The 20,173-nt window shown below is 40.2% G+C and overlaps 1 protein-coding gene across 2 annotated transcripts in view; it reads right to left on the bottom strand.

Moving 5' to 3' along the window:
* Nucleotides 1-20,173, bottom strand: part of ATP8A2 (ATPase phospholipid transporting 8A2) — a 637,783-nt gene that overhangs the window by 209,138 nt on the left and 408,472 nt on the right. For both annotated transcript variants that reach the window (XM_045017301.1, XM_045017311.1), the window contains 2 exons: nucleotides 13,939-14,122; nucleotides 6,615-6,725 (listed from right to left, as the gene is read on the bottom strand). In XM_045017301.1, the coding sequence (XP_044873236.1) occupies nucleotides 6,615-6,725; nucleotides 13,939-14,122 (295 nt within the window). The remainder of the gene's footprint in view (nucleotides 1-6,614; nucleotides 6,726-13,938; nucleotides 14,123-20,173) is intronic.

Here is a 20,173-nt window from a genome sequence, read left to right as displayed (position 1 = left end):
GAGATTTATGTCTAATTAGTGGCACACCTGCTGCTACAAGTATACATGTAGATTGGGTATTTGCACATACAAACTTAAGTTTCCTAAGTGGCTATTTGTGTGGGTAAATAACAAATTTGTGTGCCCAATCACGATAAGGAACTCAATTGTCTGCATACCTTTGTGTGTAGCTCTAGGTTTTTAAGTGATTTTGAAAGTTTGGCCCTACAATTGCATAGCCTGAATACATCTGTATTTTGGATATCTGATAAAATGATGTATTATTATTTAGAAAAATTTGTTACAAAATGACTTCTTATAACTTCAATTATGATACCTACCACTTGAAAATGTCAGACCTGGATATTTTGTAGTGTCTTAGGGGATAGGCTGAATCCTCTCTGCCATTTTAGATTCCAAGGATGAAATCCTTATGGCTGCTTCTGATAAAAATTAAGATTTTAAAGTGTTTTTACAACAAAAAACAGCATTTTAAAAACAAAATGCTGCTTTAACTATTTCAAATGTGGTTTCAGGCTAAGTAATCTATTGGACAGGTCCAAAAGGGTGGTCACAAGGAGGACTTCACAGGTTATGCATAACCCAATCTTGTGGGACTCCCAAACAGGGGCGGCTCCAGGCCCCAGCACACCAAGCGCGTGCTTGGGGCGGCATGCCGCGGGGGGCGCTCTGCCGGTTGCCGGGAGGCGGCTCCAGTGGACCTCCAGCAGGCGTGCCTGCGGAGGGTCCGCTGGTCCCGCGGCTTCGGTGGAGCATCCGCAGGCACGCCTGCGGGAGGTCCACCAGAGCCGCAGGACCGGCAACCGGCAGAGCGCCCCCGGCGGCGTGCCGCTGTGCTTGGGGCAGCGAAATGGCTAGAGCCGCCCCTGCTCCCAAATCTGACACATTTTTAAAAGTATGTTTATCTAAGCAGTAATAATTTTACTTAGACTTTTTTTAAGAGCTTAATTGAGTTCCAAATGGGAAAACTATGAGGCTGATGGCTTAGTGCCTTATTCTCCTCTAGCACATTTGTTCGCTTTCTCCCTTGCTGCCTTTACATATAGAAAAAAACCTATTAAAATCTATAAAGCTACCATCATCAGATCTTGCCTTAAGATTTATATCTGTCATGATGACTAGAAAACCTGGCCATCTGACAATGGCTAGGCAGATGGTGAGCTGAGAAAAGTGCTATTTATAACTCATTCCTCTTATTGATACCTCATCCTCCCATCAGTACCCCTTCTCAGTTTCTTCCACCTGTTGAGTCTTGTCACAGTCCTAGACAGTGCTTCAGAGGTCTCACAATCATTTTTATTTGTTGTACAATACCTAGTACAAGGGGGCCTTGATCCTTAATTGGGGCAGGTAGGCTTTACTGTACTAACTTAACTCATTTGTTCCAATGAAGGAACCAGCACTCCTTTCCTGTGTAATTCTCTCTGACCTGGCCACTGCCTTCCATATACTGATCAAGGTACCACTCACGAATGGTTTGAACTTTTCCCTGGCATTTCTGGTATCTTCTTTGATCTTGTCATGTTTCAACTTCTAAGCATGACATGAAAGAGGTTCCGGTGTCCTTTTACATTTGAAATCAGCTATATATCTATCATAGCTCTGATATCATCAGAGAGACTTGATATCATCTGTAGTGAAATATCTGTTTCACATCTGTTGGATAGATCTCTTATTTCACCAGCTGGTATAAAGTCAGGTAAATAAATAACTGAATGGGATGGAGACTTGTAATGAGGCCCAGCTATTTGTCTGTAGAGTCTGTTTGCTGACTTCATGTTTCAGGGGTGACTCTGGGACAGCATAAAAGTGCAGTGTGAAGATTTAAGTAATCTTCTCCTGCAGACAGACAACAGGAATCTAGGAGTGAACCTGGCAAAAAGGCATTTTATTTGGGTTGTGCTCCTCTTACCATCTTGGTCATTTTACAAACAGAATTACCCTCTCAGTTCAGTGCCTGGCAGAACATGGAAACTTCACTGCTGATTTTGCTGAACCTGCTCTATGGATAGAGGGCTTGATTCTCATTTACAGAAAGGTCTCTTTGAACTGCACTGGCTGCATAACTGGGCCTTAAGTGAGTGAAAATTACATTTACATCTTCTTTAAGACACTGCCAGAATGGCACATAGGGGCCTTGGGGCAAAGGAGAATCGAGCCCAAAAGACTTTAATTTCCAGGGCTGTCATTCTTGGACGTTTCATTAGCATTAAAGTTCACTTCATTTAAAAACAAAAAGCACAAACATTAAATGGGCTCCAATCCAAATTTGCAAAGTACAAGGACTTAGTTTTTTCTTGATGTTTTCCTACATTCTCTTTCATCTAAGGGCTCTATTCTGCTCCAACATTTTAGTCCTCTTGTCACAGGAGACAGCTTTAATATGAGTGTACATTCCAGCAGCAATGAATGCAGCTAAACAGCAAGCTCACATATTTAGAGAACTTAATACAACCCCACCCCCATTCACAAAAATACCATCACACCCATTGAACAAAGAAGTGACCAGTGTCAGCTCAGCAGACTCTAGTACAAGTAACACCTACAGCACAAAAAGGGTGAGTGCATTGGATATTTAGACCCAGAATTTTGAATACCTTTCCAAGGAGTTGGAGGAAATTAATCACAAAGCGTGGAAAGTCACGGTGAGTGCGATGATATTGCTAGATTCCTCCTTGTGATCTCACTAGGTACATTTCTGGGACCAATTTTTAAATCTGCTACTGGTTTTGAGCTATATGATGATCCATGCACCCAGAGATGTTGGAGAAAGAGGGCAAAGGACAAGTTCTTCAGACAGTTCTTCATTCTTTGTTTAACCCATATTTGCTCCTCTCCTAACTGAAGCTCTCTGACTTTCATGCCTGTTTGTACTCAGGCTTCCTCATTGAGAACAATCTCTTATTTCTACTCTGTGGCTTGTATGAGAGGAGGCAGGAACAAAAAGAATTATGAGACTCGGTATTGCAGACCTGTGAAGTTCAGTTACATAAAGCTTACCTCAGGTGTTAAACCTCCAGTGAAATAAAACACATAACAGTAGAAAAAGCATAACTAACAGCCCTGTCACTCTGACAGACATGCTCTTCAGTTCAACTCTAAAAATATTTACTCAGAATAGTCCTTTGAAAATGAGCTTGGAATGATGGTTTCACTGTGATGTCGAAGAAAAATCTCTCTGCACATGGCAAGTCAAAACAGACAGTGGGAGGTAAAGCCCGAGCTTGTTCAGAGTGTCAGGGAACAAACAATAATACTGCAGCAGCTACTCAAGGGTGTGCACGACTGTAGACAGAGGGGGGAGTCTCACGAGCTGTGGGTTTTGTGTCATGGTGGAGCTTCTCTTTTCTGTGTTCACCACCCCACAAAAAGAGTGAATGGCACTCAAAGGCCTCATGCTAAAAATGCAAAACGTCATTCTTGTGTAAAGCAAAAAGTTTAATTGTGGTCTGGAAAGTGACTCCGGGGATAGTGGCCTGGGGTTCCATATTTGTTGTATCTCAATTTCGAGGTCAATTTTGCTAAGTTTATAAATATAATTTTTTTCCAAAGTGCCAGTGCTGAAAACTCAACATGGCAGCTGAAAATCAAAAATGAGTGCTCTCAGGGTTGGGTATCATCACTAGTATCAATTCTGTAGGTCAGTTCCTGCCCTCAGTTACACAGGTGCAACCCCATGGGCTTCAAATTCTGCTCCCACCTATACCCCATTGCCAGCAGCAACTTCCTTGTGAGTGAATCTTACATATATGTAATGCAGATGTACAGGTGTAACTGGGGGCATAATATGGCCATGCAACAGAAACTACTGTTATTAACAATTCAGTTATGTAGATGCATTAGTCAGAATGGAATCCATCTCATTCTTAGCTGTACTGGCTCTGCAGTGCCAACAGAATGAAAGGAGTAAAAGTTAATTTGTCAATGAAGCAAGGAGACAGGACTCTGAACATCCAAAGGAGGCAGATGAGGATAGAAAGAAGAGGCCATCTTTACACAGGGTACTTTCAGAGTAGACATGCATTTTAAGCAACATCTCAGGACATCTTATGGTTAAGGCTGCGAGTCTGTCATGGAGTCACAGAAATAATGGATTCTGTGACTTTCTGGGACCTCAGTGAATTCTGTAGCAGCCAGTGCGGCTGACCCCAGGGCTGCCCAAGCAGCCCCAGCCTCCCTGCACCCCGGAGCACCAGCGGCATCCCAAGCTGCCTCCCAACCACTCCCCTCCCCACTCCCCCAAGTACCAGTGGCACCCTGGGCTGCCACCCCCTAGGCACCAGTAGCACCCCGGGCACCTGAGCACCAGCAATGCCTGGAGCTCCCCACAAGCCCAGAACACCAGCAGCACCTCTGAAGTCCTCCAGAGCTCCTAAGATTTAGTCAGGGGTATTTATAGTAGAAGTCATGGACAGGTCAGGGGTCGTGAATTTTTTTTTTACTGCCCTGTGACCTGTCCATGACTTTTACTAAAAATACCTGTGACTAAATCTTAGCCTTACTTATGGTTAGAAAGACCCCTCCCCACAACAAGAAGATTTAGCAGAAACACCTCAGGCTTGAGGTGACAAAGTTCACCTATAAGAAACACAGTATTTTTTTTTTAAAAAGTCTATGAAATGGAAATAGAACTCCTAGAGAAAGAAACGTAATTGTGAAGCTGCTAAGGGTATTCCAAACAAAGAGAGGGAAAAAAATGCCTATTTTAAAAAAAAATTGGCAATGCCCCATTAATTATTCATACTAATTATTCAGCACTAATGAATACAATTATTCTCATCTCCAGCAACAATTAGATCCCCTTATTGAAAATGGCTTTGTAAATATGAGCCAAAAAACTGGCTAGAAAAATATTCAATGAGTAAGATCAGGTCATGCTAGAACCCTCCCATCTCCTAAATGCCTTGTCTGAAAACTTTATGAAAATTTCTACACTATGGTAAGATCATGCCTGTGAAATATCAGGTACATGGATTTAAGTTTTGGCAAAGACAGAGGACAATCAGAATCTCTCTTATAATGAAGGAGAATTTATAACCTTAGCCCAAATAAATTTGTTAGTCTCTAAGGCAGGGGTGAGCAAACTTTTTGAGCCGAGGTCCACATCTGGGTGGGGAAATTGTATGTGGGGCCGGGGCAAGGGGTTGGAGTGCAGGAGGGAGTGCGGGGTGTGTGTGTGTGTGTGGGGTGGTGTGCAGAAAAGGGCTCAGGGCAAAGGGTTGGGGTGCACAGGGGTGCAGGGAGCTCAGGGCAGGAGATTGGGGTGCAGGAGGGGTGCTAGGTGTACGAGGGGGCTCAGGGCAGGGAGTTGGAGTGCAGGAGGAGTGCGAGGTGCAGCCAGGGGGCTTAGGGCAGGGAGTTGGGGGTAGGGTGCTCCACGTGCACTGTCCTTGCCACGCCTCCAGGTATCTCCCCCGAAGCTCCCATTGGCCGTGGTTCCCCATGCCTGGCCAATAGGAGCTGTGGGGGGCAGTGCCTGGAGGTAAGGGCAATGCACACATAAACCTCTGCGCACCCACCCCGGCCGGGGGCTGCTTCTGAGAGCGGTGCCAGGCCCGCAGCGCCACGGGGGGGCAATCCCATGGTCCGGATCCAAAGCCCTGAGGGGCCGAATCTGGCCTGTAGACCGTAGTTTGCCCACCCCTGCTCTAAGGTGCCACAAGGACTCCTCATTGTTTTATGAGAAACTAGTGTCTCTCCATACTATTCTGCAAAACTGAAATTGCTGTATATCATTCTTAGCTATACTACTCTCACACCAAAAGAGAGTACAGTACTATGGTACTGATGGGCTGAATGCACTACTGACATAGAAGCAGTTGGAAATGATACTTTGACTCTTCAATACTATAGCAGCTGACCACATGTAGTAAATAGACTTTGAACTGTATTGGAAATGATAAACTCCAAAAGTAGAGGTCATTCAGATACATAAGAAAAAAATGGAACATGTTTGCTGAGAACTTCTGTTCTCCATGAGAATAATACATGCATAAAGATTATCAGACCCTTAGGGAATCAGATATATACACCGACCATGGTATGATTTATTGAACAGTAAAACATTTCTGACCTACTGTCTCCTGTAACCTATTCTAAGTGGCTGGCTAATTACAAGGTTCTCACTTTGTTGTTTATTATCCCTCTCTTAAAATCTATTTATTGGAAAGAATGAAGAAAAACCTTCAACTATTTTTTTTAAATGATTTTGAGCACTGGTTCAGCAACACGGAATTTGCCATACCAGATCAGATGATTGATCCATCAAATCTGGTGTCCTCCTGATGTACACGGCCAAATGTGCAATAACGTCCATTAGGGAATGATTCTTCCTGACCATTGCTACAATCAGTTTGAAACATGATATTTGATTTCTCCCAAATCTTAACAGGCATAACTACACATAGTATTAAAGGTCATAAATGTATCCAACCTCTTTTAAAATCCAGCTTCGCTATGTGACATATTTTGGCAGCGAACTCCACAAAATGAATACATGTCAGGCAAAGAGAGCATTTCTTTTTGCTTCAAAATTAAATGTTAATAATTTAATTTTAATTTACTAATTGCAATTGTTACTGTTTGCCAAAGTCCATCCTCTTGACTGTTCTTACCTCAATAATATACAAGACCACATTCTTGTAGAAGCAATACAATATGCATTTGGTCACTCGATTGTAACTCCAGGCTCCATGGACTAATAATAGTTTCTCCAAGTAAGAAAACTAGAAAAAGAAAAATGGACATAAGTAAAATAGCCTCACATTTTACAACTCTCTATATAAAGTAAATGAAATTTAGATCAGCTATTAAATCCATTCCAAGAACTTCCTTTCCATGAGAGTAATTTTGACAGATTATTACCCACAAACAAAATGTTAAAAAAAAGTCACAGCAAAACAGTCCTTTTTGAGAATAAATCTTTTAAACACGATTCCATACATTTGGTCTTCATTTGCTTTAAACAGGAAGAAGCCTTCAATTATTATTACTATCCTGATAGAAAAATGAGGCAAGGTTAACATAATAGGGCCTACTGGATTAAATATAAATGTGAACTCTTATTTCATGGCAAGAGAAGATGACTGTGTTTGAGGGTTTAATAATAAGTGTGTGGTACAAGGCTCTTCTCTGTGTTTTAAAAGGAGCAATGTGGTAATTAGAAATATTCTGGGCTAAAATGGAGACTCAGGTAGAGTGCTTAAAAGAAAAAAGAACATTACCAGCTTTTGAAAGAAGATGAGAACAAATACATTTTTATTAACATGTACAGTTCACTCGATAATAATAAATATGGTCACAATACAAGCATCTAAAACAAGTAGTATATTCCTTTTTCCCCCTTAAATAAACCCAATTAATAAATGAATCTAATGTTTATGGAAATTGGTGCCTAATAATAGTGGCTTGAACCACAAAGATGACTCAGTTCTACTCCTATTTAATTCAATGGGATTTCTCACATTGCCTTCAATGAGAGCAAGATCAAGCCCACAGTGTGGGCAGGAAATGTGTCTGTCACACAGGCTCTGTCAAGGAACCCACCTGTGACTTTTAACATTCCTTTCAGTTCAGCCTCAGGCCTCCCATGAGAAGAGAATGAATTTCACCGTTTTGTGTGGTGGTTTTGGGGAACCAAAAGGATGCCAAACTCCTGGTTTCCACTTCTGGGCTAGTGATATGCCACCTCAAAAGGTTTGGAGTTCAAGTTTCAAATTCTAATTCAAATTTATTATTCATCCAAAGCCCATTTGAAACTCTGGGATCTCCAAACATGAGCTAGAAATTTCATGATCTATAGCCTCTCTCTCAAGATCTCCAGGACTTAATGCATTTGCTGCAAATACCACAAGAACAGGCTCTCTGGTGGTATTTCAGCAAAATAATAGAAAACAAAGCAAGCCACATTATAATTCAGTTTGGGTTCAGTCTCTATCCAGCCTGCATCAGGATTGGAAAGTAGATAACCAAAAGTGAATGGCTAATAAATATACTAACCCATTAACTACCTACCAACCTACCCTCTCTCTTCAGTCCTGTCACAACTTCAGTGCTTCCCAAGATTCATCCTTTGACAGTGAGGCATATAGTGTGAATTCCAGCAAGGCTGGCATGTATTTTATTGATATACTGTAGAATGACCCATAGAGGAAAAACTGCACAAATGGTGTAGCCATAACACATACGATTTTAACAATAATTTAGTTACTATCGTGCTACTCACGGGGTTTGTAATTGCTCAAGAAAATGCAAAAGTGCTACCTAAAACAGCTGAGGAAATGATGCCACTCTGAAAGAATAAGGTTCAGATACTTTAAATACATGTGAGTTGTCCCACTGAGCAGTGGCAAAGAATTAAATAAAACAGCCATATTTTATTTTAACAGAGCTCAGTGGAGCTACTGACATGCATTTAGTTACTTACATGAGTAAGTGTTTGCAGGAAGATGGGGGGGTCCTAATAATAAGTGAGATACAGAGCATACGTGGGTGCCAGGAGATTTATAAATTATAAGGCCAAAAGGAACCATTATGATCATCTACTCTGACCTCCTGCATAACACAGGCCATAGAACTTCTTCCAGCAATTTGTGCATCAAACCACAGCTTCTGCTTGAGCTATAACATATCTTCTAGAAAGATATCCAGTCCTGACCTAAAAATGAGAGGTGCACTACCAAATAAAAAGGTGTTTTTAGAGTACCAGTACTCATTATTTAATACAACTGGTGAAATATAGGAAAAAGAAAACATCTAGAATACAACCCAGGCTTTCCTAGGAACAAAACTGAACCACAAACTCAACATTTATTTTAAAGGAAGAATTTCCCTGAGCACTTTTCCCCTTTAAAGGATTCAAAAAAGCAATGGTCCCAAGACACTCCAGATTCCTGCTCTGGATATAAAGTATCTTCTCAATAAAAAGCTTTATTAAATTTTAGAACCATGTAAAGAACCTCAGTATTTTGGTTTAGGAATTCTTTGAAAATGAATCGTGGGGACAATAACATTTAAAAAAAAACATGATTCAAACATCCTCTCTGTATGAATGGAAGTTATTCTTTGGGGCACTGGGTCAGAGGCAAACTTCCTTTTTATTTGTTTAGTTCATTATATGATTCCTCGTGGAATCCTTAGTGAGTCTTTATATAGAGCTTTATTTTTCCACATGTGTCCACTTCTGGAATCACTGGATTGGAAGTATCATTTGGGTATAAGATACTACATTACAGTGGTCTACTTAAATTACTCAGAAGAACGTTCTCCCTTCAAGGCATGCATATAATTTCCACTAAAGTTCTTCCTCAATGCAGAAATATATAGTAACAATATACCATATGAAGCCAAAGTTTTCCTTTTGAAAACTATTTAATGTTATTTTAGTATAGTATTTCTCCTATTGCAAATAACTCTGTCTTATTTTACTAATCAGCACACAACACAGATTTGATTCACGATAACACAGCAATATACTGTAATCTTTCAGGTAATAAAAACACTCTTCTCCCATCTAAAACAAACAGTTCCATGTTATTTTAAATTTTGTTTCCAAAATTAAAACTGCATGTTATTGTTGCCAGCAACTTAAATAAAAGCATTAACTATACCTAGGGTTGTCAATTAATCACAGTTAACTCATGCGATTAACTCAAAAAAATTAATCGCACTTATAACAATAGAATACCAATTGAAATTTATTACCGTATATACTCTATCATAAGCCAGTTCATTTATAAGCTGACCTCCCCCAAGATGGAGAAGTAAAATGGAAAATTTTTATAACCCGTTCATAAGCCAACCCTGTAATTCAGGGGTCAGCAAACTTTGGCTCCTGGGCCATCAGCATAAGCCGCTGGCAGGCAGAGTTGGTTTGTTTACCCGGAGGGTCCACAGGCACGGAGGTAACCCTAAGTAAACAAAGTGTCCCGGCACACCAGCTGCTTACCTGGCAGGCTGGGACAGCAACTGGTGGGGAAATTTTTTTTGGGGGGGAGAAGCTGGGAGTCAGGGGAGTAACCCCTATGACCACCCCCCACATGACCCCATCCCTAGCCCAGGACCCCCACACTCTCCCCATCCCATCCCTTCCCACCTTATCTGGGGAGGGCCAGGGGAGGATGTTTCTGACCTGTCTGGAGGTGCTCCAGCAGGCTGGGCAGCGCGGCCGCACCTTGCTCTTGTGTGCCAGACCGGGCGGTGCGGCCGCAGCATGTTCCAGTGGGCTGGGCCAGGCAGCATGGCAGCAGTATGCTCCGGCAGGCTAGGCGGCACGGCCACAGCCTGCTCTGGGGGGCAGGGCCGAGCGGCACGGCTGCAGCCTGCCAGCCCCAGAGCTGCAGCTGCTTTGGAGGCTGGGGGGAGAGCAGCGTGGCCAGAAGCAGAGAGACTCTGGCCCCACCTCTTCCCTTCTGGCTCTGCTGGATGTGCTGCCTCTCCTTGCTACCTCTGTTGGGGGCTGTGTCCCACCTCTCTCTCTCTACACCCATTCATAAGCTAACCCCCTTCTCTGGTGCTTCCCTTTTTTACTAAAAAAAATTCGGCTTATGAATGAGTATATACAGTAAATATTTTTGGATGCTTTTCTACATTTTCAATATTGATTTCAATTACAACACAGAATGCAAAGTGCACGATGCTCACTTTATATTATTATTTCTGATTACAAATATATGCACTCTAAAAATGATAAACAAAAGAAATAGTATTTTTCAATTCACCTCATACAAGTACTGAAGTGCAATCTCTTTAGCGTAAAAGCATAACTTACAAATGCATATTTTATTATTACATAACTGCATTAAAAAACAAAACAGTGTAAAACTTTAAAGCCTAAAAGTCCACTCAGTCCTATTTCTTATTCTGCCAATTGCTAAGACAAACAAGTTTGTTTACATTGACTGGAGATACTGCTGCCAGCTTCTTATTTACAATGTCACCTGAAAGCGAGAACAGGCATTCACATGGCACTGTTGTAGCTGGCATTGCAAGGTATTTACATGCCAGATATGCTAAACATTTGTATGCCCCTTCATGCTCTGGCCACCATTCCAAAGGACATGCTTCCATGCTGATGATGCACATTAAAAAAAATAATGTGTCAATTAAATTTGTGACTGTACTCCTTGGGAAGAGACTTGTATGTCTCCTGCTCTATTTTACCCACATTCTGCATATATTTCATGTTATACAGTTTTGGATGATGACCCAGCACATGTTTCGTTTTAAGAACACTTTCACAGCAGATTTGACAAAACAGAAAGAAGGTACCACTGTGAGATTCCTAAAAATAGCTACAGCACTCGACCCAAGGTTTAAGAATCTGAAGTTCCTTCCAAAATCTGAGAGGGACGAGGTGTGGAGTATGCTTTTAGAAGTCTTAAAAGAGCAACACTCTGATGCGGAAACTACAGCACCCAAACCACCCAAAAATAAAAATCAACCTTCTGTTGGTGGCATCTGACTCAGAAGATGAAAATTAACATGCGTCAGTCCGCACTGCTTTGGATAGATATTAAGATGAACCCATCATCAGCATAGAAGCATGTCCCCTTGAATAAGTGGTTGAAGCATGAAGGGACATATGAATCTTTAATGCATCTGGCACGTAAGTATCTTGCAACACCAGCTACAACAGTGCCATGCGAATGCCTGTTCTCACTTTCAAGTGACATTGTAAACAAGAAGCAGGCAGTATTATCTCCTTCAAATTGCAACCAATCTTGTTTGTTGGAGTGATTGGCTGACCAAGAAGTAGGACTGAGTGGACATGTAGGCTCTAAAGTTTTACATTGTTTTATGTAGGGGAGGGATAGCTCAGTGGTTTGAACATTGGCCTGGTAAACCCAGGGTTGTGAGCTCAACCCTTGAAGAGGCCATTTGGGGATTTAGTTGGAGATCAGTCCTGCGTTGAGCAGGGGGTTGGTCTAGATGATCTCCTGAGGTCCCTTCTAACCCTGACAGTCTATGATTTTTGAATGCAGGGTTTTTTTGTACGTAATTCTACGTTTGTAAGTTCAACTTTCATGATAGAGAGATTGCACAGTACTTGTATGAGGTGAATTAAAAAAAACTTTTGTTTTTCTACAGTGCAAATATTTGTAATAAAAAATAATATAAAGTGAGCACTGTACACTTTGTATCCTGTGTTGCAATTGAAATTAATATATTTGAAAATGTAGTAAACATCCAAAAATATTTAAAATAAATGGTATTTTATTGTTGTTTAATCACATGATTAATCACAATTAATTTTTTTAATCGCTTGACAGCCCTAACTATAACATTATCTCTATTGCTATGGTCAATAATCCCCAAACCACAGTTAAACTGAGCACAACCCATTTTCACCATTTTTATATTAACCCAAAAGCCACTTGAAAGTGACATATGAATATCAAACAACTTCATCAGGTTTAAAGTTATTAGAATAAATGCCAAAGGCATTAATAAAATGTGATAGGCCATCTATGGACAAAACTCTGATTACCTACTTATTCTTTTACACTGTCATTTTAATAAATAAATTGAATCTTATGAAGTCTCTGTAAATACAGATTTTTTAAATGAATTGTGCCTCAAAAGTAATATATGGTAGAAGGTATGAAGATTAGTAATGTAGAGACCACTACTGGACAGTGTAACCATTGTGATCAAGGAAGCTGAAGGTTGTCCTGGTGTATTACATTTTTGGTGTCATACTGTGTAAGTGTTCTTGCAGTATACTACTGTCTATTACTGAACTAATATTTGATGAGGTTTTTAATCTGAAATTTTAGAAGTGCATTTAGTCCTTGTGAAAATTCTCAGATGACCACCCCTGAATACAGAGGCCCTCTGCCTGACCACAGAACACATACACCATGGTAGCAGTGCAAGTTTCGTTTATTGCTCTGTCAATGGGTCAACCTGTTTGGGAACAACTGCCTCGAGGAGTAAAAGGGGAGGTTGCCTTTCTGCTCTTCCAATCGTTCAGCTCTCTGCTGAAATTTCCAATAAGGGTGCCAATTAGTATTAATCGTAAAGGAAGATTTGATAGTGAGTTCATCTGATGGCTGCCTACATGCTTGTGGCATGAAATCCCAACGCATTTCTCACAGGCTACCAAAGAGCCAGCAGACTAACGACTTTTGGTCATTACCCCGTTCTAGATTTGAATCTAACCTTCTTATACTATTACCAAATATTAAAGATTTAATATTTGATAAGTGAACATATATGATACCTTAACTGTAAATAACATTCACAGTACATGTACATCAGCAAAAGTCTCTTTTCTTTCTTGTGCTGCTTTTAATATGTTTATATTTTGATTTGTTCAATTAAACAAAGAGCTTGCGCAATTTGCATGGCTTCTTCCCACTGCCGCCTACAGATAAAGTAATCAGTGCTGAATTTGATGGGATAAGTTGGGAGCATGCACCCTAGTCACTGTCACTGCCTGAATTATCTCAAAATATTGACCAGCTCTTTAGTATTTGAATAACTGATTCTTTAGTAGTTTAAGAAAAACATGGTAAAGAGACTTCAAAATAAAAATGTCCCATCCTCCTCCTTCTGTTCTGGGCATTAATATAGTTCACCAACAGGTGTCAGTGACAAGAGCACACTGAGGAAGATAAATTATAATTAGAAGGGCATTAAATGTAACTGTCACGAATGGCGCCTCTCCCTGATTACTGAACAGTTTGAATGTTCCACAGCTGGCAAGAAGAAACCTAAGCCTTTAGGAAAGGGTTGATCATTGCCCTAAAGGGTACAACAAGATCAAAACTGAAATGATCCCTAATACACCCAAGGTATCAGTTTTAGATGGCAGTCTCAAAGAGGATATGAACAAAGATTCTCTCGGCTTGAAAGCCAGCAATGAAGCGCTTATGCTGCCATACAGCTGATACCTCTGTCAACAGAACATAGCAGCTGCTTTTTAGTGCCTCTGACCTGTGCTATGGAGTAATCAGAAGAGTTGGTTGCCTGCATGCCCTCGTTCCCACTGATCCCGACTCCCACATGCGCGGTCTGGATCATTCCCACGTCATTGGCACCATCTCCGATGGCTAATGTGATGGCATTTACATGTTTCTTTACCATGTCTACTATTTCAGACTTCTGCAGAGGAGACACTCTGAAAAGGAGAAGAGAAAATGTTAGTCAGTTTCCCACATGCTGAGTTATGTATGCTTTTCCAAAAGGACAGCTGTAATCTCGATTTAGATGTGCTGGAAGGGAGTTTCTGGAAAGTTGCCTAATTCAACACTTACAGTTTAGAACATGTGCCAAATGTTTTCAGACAGAGAAAGAAGTATTTTCCATTTTTATAAGCTAAAATGAATGAATGAATAAATAGAGATCATAAACAAAAACATCAAATTGATTTTTGTGTGTGTGAGAATTTAATGCTCATGAGAGATGCTAGATTTAAAGCCTGGGAGACTGAAATCTTTTCTTTATCTGCTACATCATATGCATCAGCTGTGCAAGCTTCCCCACTGCCCCAACTGGATAGGCCACCATTAGGTTGGGAGGATAAGGCAGTCTCTATGATGCTTTCAATACTCAGCCGCTTTGCTGAGACTTCAACCAAGGGGGTAAACTGGTGCAAACTGTGGTGGCGGTTTTTGAGGTTGAAGGACAGGGTTGTAGTAGGACATGCAACTACTAGGAAGAAATAAGAAGGTATAAGAAAAGCCCCTTCTTCCCACTTACCTTACACCTGCATACTACCTGCTGTGGGTTGCTTTTCCTCTGTTACAACCCCATCTTTTCACCCCTTCAGTCGGTAAGTTACACCACCTTAATGTTATCTTATGCTGGTTATCTGCATGTAATGTACATCCAACATTGAGATCACCTCATAACTTGTCCTAATAGGTTACTCTTGGAACCGGACAACTCATAGTTAACTGCTCTACCAATATGCTGCAAGTGTAGGCCACTAAATCAAATACGAGTCTTCTCTGTGCAGGATGAAGACCCAAAGCTGCAACTGCTCTGCCTGTAAAACAGCCATAGATGCCAATGGCATTTCTGAATATGAGCCAGATCCTTTAGCTCTGGCCATTTCAAAGTGTTGAATAAGGGCTTCACTCTGATATCACCTACTCCACTTTGACATTTGTATAACTTCGTTGACTTCAGTGGAGTTAACGCTGCTTCTACACCAGTATAATTGAGAGCAGAACGTGGGCCTACAGTTCCATAACGTATTTATCCTCAGATACACTCATATCTATCTTGTACGTAGATATTTTGAACCTGATTCTTCTCATTTACATCAGTTTTAACTTGACATGCCTCAACAAAATTCAATGGAGATACTCCTGATTTACATCAGTTTAAGTCAGAGAAAACTCAGAACCTTTATGTATTACATTGAATCATCACACACTTGAACCAATTTTTATTCAGGTACAATACCCAGATTACTGAAGGGTATTATGGCAATACCTACAAACAGCCAGTCTGAGTATTTGTACAGATGGGCCTAGAATTTAAACAACCTTAATTCCTTTCCACATCACTTTTAGTCAAATGAAGTCTCAAAACTACTCTACATACCTTTCCATAAAACTTTAGACAAAGCTGTTTCACAGCTGAAGCAGGCACATGCACTCACAAACAAAATATAATTGATACCCAAAGGCTTTACTATTAACATAAGGATTTTTATACACTATTTTTTCAGACCTCTGCACTCTGTGGGAGTGACTTATATTTATCCCTTTTATACATCTGGCTGGATTATAGCTGATCGGAAAAAGAGCATATGGCTTTTGGTCAGCCTTTCACTTTAAGGGCTTGATCCTGCCTGGTGTTGAGCACCTTTTAGGATCAGGCTTGATGAGTAGTTTGAAAGTTGTCTTTTTTGGGGTTTTTTTTTTAGAAAGTTACTGTGGTTGATCTTCATATGTTAACAAAAACATTTAGAAGAGCTAGCAGCTGTTGAGTTTCAAAAAACTGAAAGCAGAGAAAAGTTGACTGGGCCATAAAAAACACTTAATCCCAATGACTTTCTGCATGAAATTCTCATTGGATAGATTTATTAAACCCTCAGTTGCACAGCAATGTAAAACAGTACTTTAGCACTCATGGGACTCAACTGTACTGGAAACAGAAAATACAGACCATATTACTAATCTATCTTGTAAATGAGATGTTAAAGTATAATTATAAAGGCATCTCTAAACTTAATTTGAGTCAAATTCTCACTTTTATAAATGTTAATGGTGTAAAATACTAATGAGAATATTCTCTATCTTCATCTCTGACAAGTGTGTGTCTGTGTATGCGCAGAACATCATTTACATGCCTCAGATGCATTGGAGGAAAAATGCAAAGCCAAGGACCTTTAGTCACATGAGAGGTGTAATTTCTCCATAACTGCACACCCTGCTGTAGCTCTTTTTGTTTACTTATAAATTGACTTCGGTTTATTTTTTTTTAAACGGATGTTAATTTTTCTACTTACCAATTTATCTGAATTGCCTCAGAGTGTGAAAAATAGCTAAAAAGATGACTCAATTATTAAATATACTGTGTTTAAAAGTACTTATACAAATATGTTTTCACATATGTAGACCCTATTGTGCATTGGAATCTTCTAGAACAGAGCCCTGTGTCCATATAGGTCTTGCTAACATCAGTGGGACTCCAAACAGATGCAGAGATCCATGTTTGAGAATCCCGATAGAAGATCAGGGCTATTAATGCATTCTTCTAAGGAGTCCAGACACTGCAACTCTAACAAAGATTCTCTCAGGGCTTCTCTGGCAACTCCATTTGAGGTGTTTATAACTTGCAAGTGTGTAATTTCATTCGGGGCTCAGAACTGGTATCCAAGTTTTTCTTCCAAAATTTTATCCCAATCACAGTAACAGTTTTTATGTCAGAGCAGGGCAATAAAAGAAGCAAAATCATATGACAACTAATTTGAAAAATATGACGGAGGTTGTATTCTTTGACAAGTAATATACACTTAAATGCAAAATCAATATTAATTCAGGTTTCTCAGTTAACCTCTCAAAAGTCAGGAAAGACCAATTTTTTTTCTAGATTGAACACACAGGCCCAGATTATCTGGTCAAACCAGGCAGTACAGGATAAGGGCTGGGGTTCACTTGATACTAGATAGCTGAGGGTAGGGCCAGCTTCATCATAAATTAGAGCAATCTGGAGGCTGCTATAACTCATACTTGGTCACCCATGGCCTCAAGGTGCTGTTCTCACATTTTCACTGGCCATGCGTTTTATTCCTTCCGCCACATTCCTGGGTTGAGAGGAGGAACAAGTCCCATATTCTTAACTCCTTATAACTATGAAACAGGACTGAGTTTTTAATTGAAGCTAATGGGGCTACTCAGAAAAGTAAAGTTAAGTACATGAATAAATACTCGCAGGATGGGGTTAAGCTTCCAAAAATGTTGATTTTGTATTTAATTATACATTATTTGTCAGTCAATAAAATATATCACAATACAAACTGGATTTTTTATTAAACCCTACATACTGTACATATATTCCATGTACTAATGCTGTACTATTCAGTTAAGGTTGCCAATGAATAACTCATACCCAAAGGTGGAACAATTTTTTATCATCATCATCATCTTATCTACCTCCCAATTCCAGAAAAGTTTTTTAATCACATTCTTAGTAATATATATCTATGGTAGATACAGATAAATTATACTGCACTATAGTTTAATATGTTAGCTGTGGGCATAGTCTAACACCCAAATAAGGCTCTTCATTGTAAGATAGATGTATTCAATTTCAAATTATGCCCAATAATAAATGCATGCTTTTATAACATGCATCTTTCCTGCCCCCCCCTCCCCCATCTTTTTGTGGCTCCAGAGAATATTTCTTGATGCATACAGTATATTAGCTATAGAAGTTACAACTTGAGATGGTCACTGATTTCTTGAGGGATTTTGTATTTTTAAAAAAAAAACTTTTCCTCTCAGCTTCCAAACTGTCTCTCATTCCTTTTAATCTACCTTGCCAGATTGTGCTGTGCTAGATGACATTAATTCCCTTAGATTTAGATGGCATTAATTCCCTTAAATCAGAACTGAGATTCATTCCAGCACTTCTGATAAGCTATCTACATGAATAAGTAGAAGATTACAGCACAGACCACTCAACTAACCTGAAATTCAGGTGGTATCTTGATAGTTTCCCCCCCTTTTCCAGTTCACAAAACTTTCTGGATAAACGAGTAGCTCAAAGTGTACTGGAAAGGAACTGACTGCTTTGGAACAAAATTCTGCAATGACATGTAACAATCCATAACGGCCATCTGGCAAAATGTGTCTACTTTCACTACTTGTCTTACCCTAAAAATAAAACGAGGAAGGAATACATCCATGCACATGGCGATTAAGAGAAGTAGTAGTAAAACAGAATGGCATGTTCATCAAAACCCACCTGCTTCGGTGTTCTGAGACTGGCAAAACTGGAGTGCATCTATAAAGGTTCTCAGCATGCCTGTCTGGAAGAATATTGCCCCAAAATGGGACCGACCAAAAGTGAAATATTTTGCACTGGTTATTTATTAATAATAGGTTCCTACATGACCTCTGAATTTGTTTGGATGTAAGAGAAGGCAGAATTTGGAACAAACTCTTATGTTAAGTATCAGAGGGGTAGCCGTGTTAGTCTGGACCTGTAAAAGCAGCAAAGAGTTCTGTGGCACCTTATAGACTAACAGACGTATTGGAGCATGAGCTTTCGTGGGTGAATACATGCATCCGACAAAGTGGGTATTCACCCACGAAAGCTTATGCTCCAATACGTCTGTTAGTCTATCAGGTGCCACAGGACTCTTTGCTGCTCTTATGTTAAGGTACATATCTGGACAAGTGAAGAAGGGTTATGATTCCATTACACTTATTGGGCCAAATCTTCAAGTGTCTGCTTATGCCCAAATGGTCCTGTCTGCTTCCATAAGTAAACCCAGGCATATGGCTTTAGACTCTGGGGCCAGGACTGGGTCTTTACAAAGCTTCCAGCACACTTTTAGTGCTAATGCAATATACATACTCTAAATAATGACTATCCAAGTGTGTGTGTTTGCGGAAAGGTAAGTGCTAGCTCAGGGAGAAGCTGAAACAGGGTACCTGAGGAAGAAGTGGGACAAGGCCAGAGCTGTTCTGAGTCAGGCATCCTCAATGAAGCCAGGTGGCTGATTATTCAAACCTCACTTAACCCCAATGGGGGACAGGACCCTTTGGCATAGAAGGGATTGGGGATAAGTGAGGTTCAGATGTTTCATTATATGCATATTATCACCATTTTGTGAATTTTCCACTTAGTATGAAAATTATAGGTAAGTTGCACAGGGCACACTTGTTCATACCAAGCACTTTAAAATAGATTTCCATTGACTTCTATTGCTCAGCACCTGCAACTGTCATAAAAGTCAATTGGAACTGTGGGTGATCAGCACCTTTCAGAATCAGGCCCTTAACTGGTAATGAATTTGATAGTCATCTCTCTTGTCTAGAGACATCCTCAATTAAAACTATATTTTGCCTTTCCAGGAAAAAGTTGTAGGATGTATTTTAAAAAAAATCTGAACCTTGGGGTAGTTCTGCTGAGGTTCAGCTAATCTTTCAGCTACAATTAACATTGAGGGCAATAGCAGCTGCTCTTATAAGCACTTCTAACTGTCCTAGAAGTCAGTGGGACTTGTGGATGCTCAGCATTTTCAGGTTCCAGTCCCACTGTGTGACTGTGTGAGGCATTCAATGTCTGAAAGTCAAACATAGAAATGCAATTACATAATGGAAGACTAGGATATAATGTAATATACACGGTAATAGAAACAAAAAAAAATTTAGAGTCCCAACTAAGATGAGGGCCCCATTAGCCGAGGCACTTTAAGCCTGTCCCTGCCTCAAAGAGCTAAATAGACAAGACCAAGAGCAACGTAAATTAAGTATTATTAGACCCATTTTACAGATGGGCCAGCGAAACACAGAGAGATTAAGTGACTTGCCTAAGTTTATACAAGAAGTCTGGGATAGAGTCAAGAATTGAACACAAATCTCCAGAGTTTAAAGCTACTCACTGAACCACAAGGCTATCCTTTCTTACTATATTTCACTGCACAGACCACAGTCACACAAAGCCTTATGCACTTAAGGCTTTGCTGGCTCTGGTTCTAGCCGTG

This window comes from Mauremys mutica, chromosome 1, assembly GCF_020497125.1.
Source record: "Mauremys mutica isolate MM-2020 ecotype Southern chromosome 1, ASM2049712v1, whole genome shotgun sequence".
NCBI classification, from domain to species: Eukaryota; Metazoa; Chordata; order Testudines; family Geoemydidae; genus Mauremys; species Mauremys mutica.
Note: the sequence above shows the minus strand (reverse complement) of the source record. Positions and strands in the feature narration are given on the sequence as shown.